The sequence below is a fragment of the Haemaphysalis longicornis genome, unplaced genomic scaffold (genome assembly GCF_048455015.1).
Source record: "Haemaphysalis longicornis isolate Haplotype H1 unplaced genomic scaffold, Haemaphysalis longicornis Haplotype H1 scaffold_6, whole genome shotgun sequence".
Lineage (NCBI taxonomy): Eukaryota > Metazoa > Arthropoda > Arachnida > Ixodida > Ixodidae > Haemaphysalis > Haemaphysalis longicornis.
In genome coordinates this window covers 90,966,804-90,980,213 of record NW_027526407.1, presented here as the reverse complement: position 1 = coordinate 90,980,213, position 13,410 = coordinate 90,966,804, and the positions used below count along the sequence as shown (strand labels likewise).

Sequence of the window (13,410 nt, the reverse complement as noted above, 5' to 3'; positions counted from 1 at the left end):
AAAAGCGGCTGCCGCGACCTGAAATCGAACCCGCGACCTCGCGCTCAGCAGCGCAACACCTTAACCTTTGAGCCACCGAGGTGGGTTCTTTCATTCCTCTTTACTCACTTCCTTTCCCTTTGTTTCTTGCTAATAAATTATGACATAGCTAAATTCATTTAGTCCTACATTTGAGTGTGTTACAAGAAAACAGAGTGGGGTAGGCCTTGGGCGAACCCTTCCACAGCAGGATACAAGATGCTGAGATGGCGCTGTGGTAACTCACTCAGATTCCGGCTTGGAGTCTCGGGAGCCACTTCTACAAATACTCCGATATATATCAAGCCTTCTTGAATGAGATCTAAATTTTTGTATAATAGGTGTGTATCACCTGTTTCGCTGAATGCCTACACTGAGTGGCAAAACATCACATTTCGCCGTAATAAATACAAATATTGCATTCAATGTTGGTATGAAAACATTGCCTGTTTATTTTTTTATACTTCAGTCGCACTTTAATATTTGAACCACGTACATTGCGTTGTAGTTTCGTAGTCGCATCACTGAAGTGTGTTTTTTGCACAATCTATACAAAAATTATTTAACATAAAATTTAAAGTATTGCTGTATGCCTGGTGCAGAGAGCGCGATCTTCAATGAAGGATTTTTTTTTCGTTTTGCCCTCTTACTGCAGACATGGTTTTCTATTGCCAGTAACATTTATTTTTACTCTTACAATGTATTTTTTTGTCATACAGGGTGTCCCAGCTATCATGCACCAAGATTTAAAAAAAGAGCAATGGCGTTACTCGAAGAAAACCAAGTGCGCAATGTTTGCAGTACTGTGGAGAAGCGGACAGTATTTTTTTCGTTAATGATATGTAACTAATTAATTGTAATTAATTATCTAACTCGAGAATTACAGTCCTAATCACTGAAGTGTCAATGAGGCACTTGTAGGTACCCACGAGGGGAATCTATCTGCGGTATTTTCAGCGTCGAACTAATTGCGTACTTATTTATTCTGACTGATAAAGAAAACCCGCGAAATATGAAAAATACCACGTGACGGCGCCTCCGCGCGCATTGTAAAGCAGCGTCCCCAAACAAGCTGATTGAAAGCAACTGCTTCGCCTGTCACACGCCCCAAGAGACAGCGCATCACCTTGATAAAGGCATACATGGAAGGAGCAGCAACGGCAAGATTCGCTGGGTGCCTGTGCAGATAAGGCACAAAGTCGGTCGCGATTTCTTCTTTCTTTCTTTTGTTTATTTCATCCTGGCTAACTCAGAGGCAGCCTGTTTGAGGGCATTGCTTTACGAGGCGCGCAAAAGCGCGCGAAGGCGCCGTCACGTGGTATTTTTCATATTTCGCGGGTTTTCTTTATCAGTCAAAATAAATGAGTACGCAATTAGTTCGTGGCTGAAAATACCGCAGTTCAATGCCCCTCGTGGGAACCTACAAGTGCCTCATTGACACTTTAGTGATTAGGGCAGTACATCTCGAGTTAGATAATTAATTACAATTAATTAGTTAAGTCTCATTAACGAAAAAAATGCTGCCCGCTTCTCCACAGTACTGAAAACATTATCCACTAGGTTTTCTTCGAGTTACACCATTACTCTTTTTTTAAATCTTGGTGCATGATAGCTGGGACACCCTGTATAAGCTGCATGCTGGCAGCTAGTTTTGACAAAGAGACCCGATACACACTGAGACATCCCCGTCGTGCAAGGCGTGCGCCCTCTGCCACTACTCTTTCCACGCGTGTTAGCACAGAATATATTAGGCTGTAGCCGAACAAACAAGTACCACGTTGCGAACAATAGACTTACTCAACAATCATCTAAAAGACATAAAATTGCAAGACGATGGGACGGCATATAACTTATATGATAAATATACACCCGAGAAAATAGCTGGAATTATCAATAAATTCATCAGAAAAAGCATAATGAACAATGCTTCAAAGATTTAGCGTGGCTCTGATCAAAAGGGCACACATGATGATTACAAGGCAATGGTGAAGATAAGAGCTCCTAGAAAATTGGCCCTACAAAGAGGAAAAGTGCCCACTAACGACGGCACCAGAAAATCGACATGCATTTCGGCAGGCGCCAATTGTACATTGCAGAATGGTACTGCCCAGTGAATACTGAATTATAGGCAGCAGCTATAAAATAAATGGGACGATTCTAGAAGCGATAAATGCCTCCTTGTGTATCACAGAACACTGTGCTGAGCAGTGGGGAGACAAAAAAACCAAAGTTGCTTGTCAAGGCAGTGAAGCACCAACACGCAAAGCAGCATATTCTGCATCGACTGAAGAGTTACTTGACCACTAGTTTTTAGAACAGGTGTTATAAAATTACAATGCTGGTAACAAATTGTTACCATTCCTAACATTTCTTCCATTTCAATGGCGCGGCTTTTTAATTACCGGTGCACTTCGTTTCGCCAGACACGAAAGCAAACTGCCTAATAGAGGTCTTGGTTGCTAAACCACCAAACTTGGAACCTCAATATTTCATAACTCATCTCTTAAAGCAGAATTCCTTTACTCCGCACAGCTGATGTTTGGCTGGCAGCACAAGTAAAGGGCTACATTTGTGTTTCAAAAACAAAATGTGATGCCCACCCAACCACTTCATTGATAGATGCCTCAGCTGCATAGCAAATGATATTTCGATAGACCGATACTTTTTAACGGTAGTGTGTTTCTTTTGTGATGTTACGTTCAAAACAAGCTCTTAATAGTGACGTTGAGTGATTACTCTTTACCGAATCAATCACCTTTACCCTTGAAGACTAACAATTTTTACTCAAGCTTAGCAAAACGTTGCACGAACGACAGGAGACATTTTATCACAAATTTTATTCCCAAACTATTAGATGACAACACAATTATGCTTGCATATGCTTGATTTGGGGATTTTTACTAGAAAATAAAAAGTTTACCAAAGCGCGCGATGCTTTTCACAAGTTGTACAAATGTATCATCAACAGAAGAGACAAAAGGGTACTTTGCTTGAAAAATAGGAAGCAGCTGTACCTGCCGACCTGGTTGCAAAGATTTTAAATACCCTGAACATTACACCCAAAGTTGCTTGACTGTTGAGCGCATTACGTTAAACAAAGAAAACGTCACTTCAAATCTGCGATGTTCTGCATAAGTTGTCCAAATGGCCCATGAAACACTCCATTCGCTTCTTCCAATTTTGCCAGTCTTCTTTCCAGCTCTGGTTCTTTCCTTGGAGCCAAAAATCTTTTCTTAAGATCCTGTGAACACGAAAGGAAATACTACATGTAAGCTTTGTGTAAAGCCTAATCATGCCACATTTGAAGCGAATGATACATTTTATGGTATTGAGCTTTGCATTGCCTACTTACAGCGGTGACTGACGTCACGTCTATGATAATTTTGACACCAAAGCTCTTTTAACGTATTTACCAGTCACACTAAGAATTCATTAACAGTCATTGATGAGAATGTGACAGATGCCTTGGCGAGAAAAAAGTCTGGGAAGAGGGAATAAAAGCAGGTTGTAAAACATCTTATCGATTTTCGAAGTCCTATTTACTATCCCCGAGTTTGAAAAACACACAAGCACAATAACCAGTCTCTAATTTCGAAACAATAAAATAGCGTTCAACAAGAAGTAAAACTTAAGGAGTCGTTCACGTGTAAGACAAAAGTAAAGCAATTTTTGAGGAAATGTGCTTCATTTATTCTAGTAGTCTTGCGTCCCACTAAACACTTTGTGTGTCAGATATTATAAGGCATGGTGATATAAAGTCAGTGTAGCCAGACGTACATTTCTGGGGTTGGTAAATGCAACCGATAAATTGAAAGCCACAGACTGCACCACACGCGAAAACAATATGCTTAAGATTCTGGGGCAATTTTATAACCCCCCCCCCCCCCCCCTGCTCAGCAGCAGAGATGCTGAAAAACATACAACTCTTGCAGTAGCCGTGCTGCTGGCCGCTCCCGTGTGACAGATTACAAAAACATGCTATTTGGGCAAACATCTAGTATTTAAACGTCTCAGCTCTTATTAACAGCGATACCGGCACTCATAAAAATACCTCCCTAAATTTCAAAAACCGCCTTGGGTTCCCCTAACTGTTAGATTTATTGATAAATTTAGGTGTCGCCCTAAGCAAATGCACTGCTTAGGTTTTGGCAGTTTGAACAGTTCTAGTAATAAACATGAAAACGGTCTTTCCCAATTTTCTTGAAAATTGCACACTTCTGTCGTCGCGATAATTAGAAATGAAATAATAACAACTTTCTATTTTGCTGTTTTTGTTCTTGCCGATTTCTGAAATGTTACGGCCCATAATATATTTTGTATCGTTAGAGAAATGACTGGTTTCACGGTTTTAGCACTGCTTGTACAAACACTACATTAGCACCAAACGTTCAAATTTACTTAGTTATGTTTTTCTGTGTATCCTATTTGTCAACAAAATACATATCATTTTCGATGTCTATACATGACTATGAACTTAAATTTTTCTCGTCCTTGTATTGCTTTCTTGCGGCAAATTTTCAAGTGCAACCTTCGTTTACATAACCCTTTGATGCACAAAAGTAATTTGCTTGATTAAGGTCGCGAAAATATTTTAGATGTACAAGGGCTCCGCACATCCCAAATACGATGCCATACGTAAATTTTTCTCATTCGTACCGACAAATTGAGGTGTTAAATGTGAGAAACACTGGGCACTTCATGCTCGTTATATCGGTAGAACGAAAATGCTACTTTAACTCTTTCGAGCATGCTAATTCTCCAGGTAACCAACATTTGATTATTTTTCTCTATAAAGTGTACTTTTTGATAAGTTCTTAGCATGGGATAATACTGTGTATAAGTAGCTCGTACTAAGCAACCTGGAAATGAAGTGGCACAATAAATAAGACAGAGTGCGATGTCACTTGTATTGGACACCTTGCCCACCGTCCAGTGAAAATGGGCAGTATGTGCAGTACAATACCCCAACATTGAAGACTAACATTGATTTGTGAAACGTGCAAACTCCCCTTGTGCCTATGGGGAAACAAGAACTGTTTTTTGGCCTTCCTCCGAAAGCGAATGGTAGACCCCTTCATGCATGGTGGTCACGTGAGGTGACCACCTCATATTTTCTGAACCAAAACTGCCAACGTTTTTTTTTCTTTTGAGAAAACCAATTTCTGGCCAATAGACATCTATTAAAAAAATGTTTTCTCTCCGAAAATGATGTACTGTACATAAAAAAGTCAATCAGCATGATTTATGGTTTAGGGGAATACTATTAATGCAAAGTTGGTATTGATATCAATTTATATAACGAAATTGCAAAAATTCGCTTAACTGTCACGAGCCCATCGAGCCGCCAGGCGCGATGTCACCGACTTGTAAACAAGTGCGATTTCTTATCGGGCAGAACTACGTGATTCCCTGGCTTTTTTCCTTTGTGAAGGTGCGGGTACAACTCCACAAAGCCCACGAGAAAAAAAATTGTTTGGTTTGCTACTTCAGACCTATGAAAGCTAGGTATAAATGATTAACCAGACACAACAAATGCTTATGCTGAAGAACGAGAGTTATGTCTCCATTGCACCTAAATATTTGAGGACGGTTAATGACTCCTTATTCTGTATTTATTAGAAAACCAATAGTGTTGAAGTGCAGAACGTATATGCTGGAAATCTCTGCACGAGATTTCGTTCCCTTGCGGGTACAAGTGCTTTATTGCTTGTACGCACCCCGTGGTAGCTACTGCTTCGCTTGCAAAACTGCTCACCCTTTATACGACTGCTGAAAGAGCCCCGCCGCCCTGCAGCAGTACGCTAGCGGATACAACGGTGTTTTTCAAAACAAATAACTATGGTGTAGCTGCCCCAACGGCAGTATTTTCAAAAGCAGATATTTTTATCGCGAACAATTTCCTTAGCACAATTTCGCAACTTCTTTCAGCAAAATAAAACTGAACTGGTATCTCATCAAGGCAATTTGAAGGCGCTCTATACTACTTCGCATTGCATAACTAGTGCGAGGCTTGTACCAAACTGAGACCGGAATGCCACATCGTCTTCACTGCACGTTTAAGAGCTGCTTTGACGTGGATTGTCCGCAGCCCATCACCAGATGCTTTGTACTGATAGAATTTGTAGAATAAGTATAGCGTGGAAGGGAGCACGTTCCTGCTTTGTGTGGTGATTGCAGGCTGCCTGTGGGGTGTTAATGGCGCGCCTGCGTCATCTCATTACAACTACTCATTCCAAAGGAAGTGTTTTGTGGGTACCAAGGCAAAGCATCTTTACCAATTGTCGCTGCTAGCCATAACTGCCTATGATTAGCGTTAAAGTGCTTCGCTATTAATGTGTATGTTACTAGTATAATTACAATGCCGAATTTCTCCTGTAGTACTGATTACATGTCGAACACGTGAAAGTACACAATTCATTGACTAGGTTTGCCCTTACTCAGCAAGAATTACCACCTAAGGCGGTCTTTACATTCCGGACTCGTCTTGCATTTCAGAAGATCCTGGTTTGTATCCCATCCGGTGCGACATTTCGTATATTTTTTATATTATGAAATACTTGGTTTATGCGAGCCTCACAGAAGAAGGTTGTGTGATTGTTCTATTCGGTGCATTCTTGTACATTCCTTGAGCACTTGGCCAGTTTGCACATTATCGTTAGGCCATTTTGTGAACCATCGGTCCGTCAATTTGCATGCCATTATTGCCAATTTTGCGCCTGAAGTTTTTAACTATGCTTTCACTGCAAAACGACTAACTTTCTCAACAGAATTGAGTACAAGGTCAAACGGTAGTATCTTGTATTTCCAACAATACGCGTATAGGAACACAAACTAAACTGCAGTAACTGTTGATTATTACGTTTTGACGCTGTTAAAAATGTGTGTACAGTGAATGGAAAGGTTACTTATGGCAGCAAATTCAAATAAAACGTCTCTTATAAAATCTTGCCCAAATGTTTTTTCTGAATTAAAAATCTAGTTCAAGACCACATAGGTATTTAGTGGTGATTCTCTATTATACACACCTTTATCTCTTCGCTGAGGTCGTCAGTGGTAGACTCTGCATTGAGTCGTAAAAATGCTTCCTCTTTCTGCAAAGAACATTACATTATTTGAAACAATCCCATCAAAATTATTCGCACAAATAATTTTTTAGAATAGCACGATTTAGCTGGCTGATAGAGGCATATGTAGGAAAGAGCTTTCTAGAGAACAATTGCGGCAACCGTTACCAGAGCCACTTTAAGGTGCATAATACTCCACTATGAAAAGTGGATGCAGAATCATTTTTTTATGTCTGGCCTTAACCTCACGGCTGTAACACAAAACGTAATACAAGTACGGCAGTGTTAGCCCATGGAGTGTTTATACCGATACCCTCACAACAGTCTTTAAATCTGCTCAATGCAACCATCATATGAATTTAATTTCATACACCGAAGCTGTTAAGCAGTCGTTGGTTGGAAAAGTTTTTGACCTAAACAAAAAAAATTGAGCCAGCCCCAGCAAATCTATCCTAAGATGCCGATCGCATGCGTCAGGCTAATGAGGCATGCAGCACCGAGGTCACTATTCGTGTAAATAAAAAACTGGAAAACATGCATCGAAACTAAAAGATAGATAAGGCGCTGGCAAACAATAGAAACCCCCCTTCCAAACATTCTCCTAAGGGTTAGGTTTCCATCTTCTCACAAAAAGGGGGGGGGTTGAATTGTTCACCAAAACATTTGTTCCTCGTAGCACAATAGACTGGAATAATCTACCGTCAAACATTGTTACTCTACCGAATACCAAGAAAATTACTAATGCTCTGAGCAGAATTATCAATGTGTAATTTCTATCATCTCACTGCATCCTTTAACTCAGTTCTTGCGCTGTCAAATGACGTGTGGTTATATTCCGTGTAGTAATACTCAGCGTAGTTTCTTTTAGAGACGGCACCAATAACTGTTTTTATTGTTTCTACTGATTTTTTCCTATTTGTTTCCTCTCTCGCGATGTAAATTATTTTTACCTTTTTTAGTTATGTTTATTTTGTTATTGTTGTACTTTCTCGCACACTAGAGTAACCCCTTTACCATATGTAATACCCTCCCCAGAGGGCAGTTTACATTTTTTTGAAATAAAATAAAAAAACTCGTTCGAGGGCTAGCGCATGCATCAGGCTAGACAGGACCCAGCACTTCCCCCTGAAGACGCTGATCGCATACGTCATAAACAAGCAATGGCACCCAGAGAAGCCGAATCCAACCAACCAGCCCCCAAGACATTGAGAAACATTTCATAATCTCGCCCGCCAGCATGAGTAGTGCTTTACAACAGCTGAGCGGGACATCCACTTTCGCAGGGCCGGAGAGCGTCAATTTTTTTTCTCCCAGAAATTATGTGAGTAACGCGCTCTGTGGTTGCCTTCAATCAAGAATACACAGCACTCTATTACAGACCACTGCACAGAACTGCCTATTTTTTTTAAGACAGATAGAAGAGTAAATATTTTCGTTAAAGATAAAAATGTTATAATTTCACAACTTTTTAATAAGATGGTGGTACGCTTACTCAACTAACCAAAAAAGGATTTCAAGCCACAAACCACAAACTCCCTTATACAGGCAGACAGCGGTTGAGGCGAGCGTTTCAAAAAAATGCATGCTATTACAGGAACTACCCCACAAACAACGAGTATCTATTAACAGTTGCACATACTAAGAAACAAAGGCAACAACAAAGCTTTTATATTTGCCAAGCGTGATAGAAACCGGTACAGGCTCACTAAGGGCCTAATCGATTTCACCAGTTTGTGCGAGCTTTCTCCGAAAAAAGATAATTGCAAAAGCCGTGTTCTCAGCAATTGTGACAGGCCTTTTATTAAAGGGAGAACAGGTGTAAGAGGGTTAACTGGCACTTGTGAATTTTCGCTTTTGCGTTTCAAAACTTTATAACGGTTAGAACTAACGATATATTCGATACACTTACTTTTGATACCCGTACCCGATACCCCCTTCCATTTCAGAAACCCGGGGATATACAGACGAAACATCGTTTTTTTGGCAACACAGCAAATATTACTGCTCTGGGATAATGACATACTATTTGACCACAGTGTAGTTTGTATTTGGCGATATAAGGTTTCTGCAAATTGTGAAGAATGTCGTATCCTAACGTACCTGCTTGTCTTCCAGGCTCTGAAGCCTCTGCTCCAGCCGTTTTTTGTCTTCAGTCAATTGCTAGAAGAAATTCAACAATAATTATTCCCACTTCAATAGACCAATGTTTTACTACTGCCCGACGCAAAGACGGCTGAACTGCTGGCATGTTCAAAATTTGACGTAAAACCTAAAAGGTGCACTGGGTGATTCCACGAGAGAACGAACATGCGTGTAAATGCGAAATATTTTTTTCTTTATTATATGAGTTATGCGCAAGCCACAGATTAGCTTAAAACAGCAATTCGTTTTTGTGCAGTGTGCGTACTTCGCAGGAGAAACATTTGCAAAGGTGGGGTGGCTGGCGCGCTGTTTTCGGCAACTGCGGTTTTCTTTTTCGAATTTGGGGATTTGCGCTCGGCGAGGTTTAATTGGTCTGACTAAACTTTCTTTTAAAACAAAAACTACCCCAAAATTACAAACAGGTGGTTACAAATGTTGCTTTCTGCAGTAAAGAAAAAATCGAAAATTGTGAAATCGTGTCAGACGCTAGACTGTCGCTAACTTCGATGCCTCTTATCTACGTATCTCAACTTGTCAGCGACAGATAATGCCGAGCACAAATTTGTAAAGATATCTCTAACACGTCGCTTGTGGAGAAAAATATAAATGTACACCAACTGACATTGACTACTGTGCTTATTACCAATATGCGTAAATTAAAAAAAACGGTCTCGATTTTATTCATCAAAGTTCGAAAACGAGACTCCTCAAGAGGGTCAACAGTAATGCTGAAATACATTTTGCGTAATTTTGTTTGCACTGAAGTTATCAGTGGCTGAAATCACGCGTTCGAGAGACATCTTCATGCCGTGTGTCCGCTACTGCTGCTGCTTTCCTGACTTCGCGCTTTGGTAAAAAAGTATCTGTTCGCATCCTGCGGCCGCAAAAAGTACATTTAAAATTTTGGTTCCTTGTTAAGAGAAATCCACGTTTTCCGTTTTTAACCTTTAATATTTGCGATGTGTCACTAAATGAGCGCTAGCACTACTATGTTGGTGGCGAAGACGAGCGAGTAAACGCGCCTTTGTGTGCTTAACATTTCTGTTAGGAAAAACAAAGAGCGGGGCAACCAAATGAAGGAGTTTTGTTGGTGTGACGACTGCCGTAACTGACTTACTTGTGGGTGGGTGCAACAAAGAGGGTGTATTGATCTCCATATTTATAAGTAGAGCGAAAAACTCACGGTTCCTCCCCAACGGGTGAATTCTGGCAGGCGAGGCAAGTTGGGTGCCCTCACATAAAGAAATATCATCTCTCTTCCCCGAGAGTACAGGTATGTCGAGAATTGCAATAAGCAATGAGCCTGCGCATGGACAACCACGTGGCCAGCAGCGGCTGTGACGCGGCCATCCAGGAACACGCCTCTAGCGTGTGAAATTATCGTGAGGCTAGCTAAAGAGTTGGTATGAATAAAAGGCCCAACTTGTTGAGCTTCCTAAAAAAATTGTAGTTTTATGATGCAGCCCCGTTTATTTTTCGGTTACATAGCACAGCAGCAAGGAGGGCGTTTCATATGGCCCTTTCGAGAATTTTTGTCCGCAGCGTTTAAATGTGCGAACATCAAAGTAGTAAGGAAATTTTAAGCATTGTACTTTAATTGTATGGTTAGGATCACGGCTTAAGAGAGGCTTAAAAAGAAAAAAATATTTGAAATCTCAGCCACGTCATCCAGCAAATTACCACGTTTTCGCGGTTTGTCACTTTAAACGTAGCAAAAGGCTCACGCCTAGGACTTTTTCTGTCAGTTTTCTCGTGCTGTGACCGGAACACTGTTATAACTACATTGCACAGTGGGCTTTTCCCCGCTTCAGGCGTGTCCTGGCAAATATCGGTGTGCATCCGACATCGAAGTCAATTGGACCTTTTTCTTTCTAATATAAACAAGTGCTCCATTTTTAAGCAAGTGCTCCTTTTTAACAAGTGGCCGGCACGTGGTTAGTTGTGGCAGTCAACACACCAAGACAACTTTTTTCTTATTATCCTGCGCTTTGTTTTTGCCGAAAAAACGTTACGCCCACAAATGCGCACTTTTTGGGGCGTCTTCGCCGCATCCATAGCTGTGTGAGCGCTTATTCAGTAAAACACCGCAAATCAATGAGGGTAAATGCGTAAGTTTCTCTTTATAAGGACGTCAAAAGTTTAAAAGTACCCATAAAGCACCTAGAAAACCAGAGGCCGTAGAAAAGCACACGGCATGGAGTCGCTTGTCGAACGCATGATTTCAGCCGGTTATAACTTCCATACACAAAAATGAATCCACACGTTTTCCGTTTTTCAACAGTAGTGTTGACCCTCTTGAGGATTCTTTTTTAAGCAACTTTTAAAAAATCGGCACGGCCATTTTATTATGATTTTTAAATTGACGCACCTTTAGAAAAAGCATGGCCGTCAATCTTCTTGTGTACATTTTTTATAGACGAATACTTTTTTACGTATGTGTTTTCATATATCTGGTCCACGTTGCGCACTACAATGTGCTCGCATGTACAGATATGGAGATACGGGGCACCGAAATTTGCGATAATCAAGCGTCTGACGTGAGTTCACATTTTTTTAAATTTATTTCTTCGCACAACAATGCAAAATTTGTTTTCGCCAGTTTGTCATGTTGGTATAGGTTGTTTTGAAAACTTTGTGAGAACTATCAAACTTTGCCGAGAGAAAAGCCCCAAATTTCGAAAAACAACTACCGTCGCCGAAAATTGCGCGTTACCCGCCCCACCTCTCCAAATGTTTATCTCGCGAAGTACGCACACTAGAGGAAAATGGATTGCAGTTTTAGGCTATTCACTGGCTTGCTCATAACTCAATAAACACGGAAAAACGTGCGCGTGTACACGCATATTTGTTCTCTCGTGGAATCACGCAACTTGCATTAAAACGCTTGTCTAGCACCCCACAAACCAATACAGGCTTCACAGTGTCCCAATTCGGTGCTTTTCTTGTACAAATACGTAAGCATGTACAACTGCTGATATATACAATAGAAGTGATTGCTAAATTACCAGTTCAAAGATTTGTCCCACAAAATCATAGACCCTCCCAATGGGGAACTCTGGGATAGTGGATTGTGCATTTGCATAGCTTCAAACGTCATCCCTGAGCATGCACTTCAAACCAGCATTGATTTCTATAACCAAGGCGCCACTCCACATAAAAAACTCTTTTCAAAATAAGCACCCACAACTGAGAAACGCAGGCACAGGGTTGTACAGCACCACACAGCCTAACTAAGCTATGTCGCTGTCACATCAACGAATGTGCTCTGGCGGAGTGCAACTTATAGGGTGGCTTCAAATGACATGTAAATGCACATGCATACTACCCATGCACCACATCAATTAAGGCCACGTTTGTATAAATGCATTGAGTCAACCACACTTAATAATAAGACTACGATGCTTTCTGTTGTGTTCTGAAGCTTTACGTGCCAAGCGGTAATGCAGCGCTATGAGGGAAAAAAGCAAATGGACAATGGGACAAAATTAGGGGAGGTCCTAAAGCAATGCTTGCTCAAAGCCTAACAAACCAGCTTTATCAACACAGCGGTAACTTAGTTGGCCATATATTTTCATTGGAGGCATGCTGTTGAACGTGAGCAAACAGCCAATGAGCCTCACATTTTCCACGCACTGTAGCTAAATTTTTAATCACTCAGTGCTATCTACATTCGAATACGAAACACCATCACACCCACCATGTATAATCCCTTTCACTAATGACCTCAAAACACACAGGTGCACCAAGTACTACCACATGGTAGGAACTCATCGGGGTTATTTTATTTTAAATCAACATCTACTACTTGGTTTTTAGGTTAGTCTAGTATTTGTGAGGCAACGCACCTTCATATCTCTCGCAGGAAAAGAAATTATATTTTCTCGCCACTGCGCTTCACTTAGCATTTCTCGAAGTTTCTATCCCTTTAAGCCCAGATTTTATTGAGAAGAATGTTTTCTGAGTGTTTTGTTAAAGTTTGTGTCCCCATCAGCACAAAAAGACGTGGTAGTACACGTTATGTTACTTATTGATGAGGCAAAAACTTAGGACGTCTGGCAAATAAAAGTTGTGTGAAATGAAAACGGCTTTTTGCAAGTTTTTTTTTAAGTTTCTATCTGCGTGAGCCTTGAAACAAAACCTGAGCTTCGTAGTGCACATATATGTAGATTTACATAATTCGCACTAA

General features: G+C 40.7%; 1 protein-coding gene across 1 annotated transcript in view; it reads right to left on the bottom strand.

Moving 5' to 3' along the window:
- Positions 1–2,836: 2,836 nt before the first annotated feature.
- Positions 2,837–13,410, bottom strand: part of LOC144141028 (TNF receptor-associated factor 6-like) — a 34,474-nt gene continuing 23,900 nt past the window's right edge. The window contains exons 9-11 of the mRNA XM_077672525.1: positions 9,183–9,242; positions 7,044–7,109; positions 2,837–3,259 (exon numbers count right to left, since the gene is read on the bottom strand). Coding sequence (XP_077528651.1) covers positions 3,125–3,259; positions 7,044–7,109; positions 9,183–9,242 — 261 coding nt within the window. The 3' untranslated portion in view covers positions 2,837–3,124. The remainder of the gene's footprint in view (positions 3,260–7,043; positions 7,110–9,182; positions 9,243–13,410) is intronic.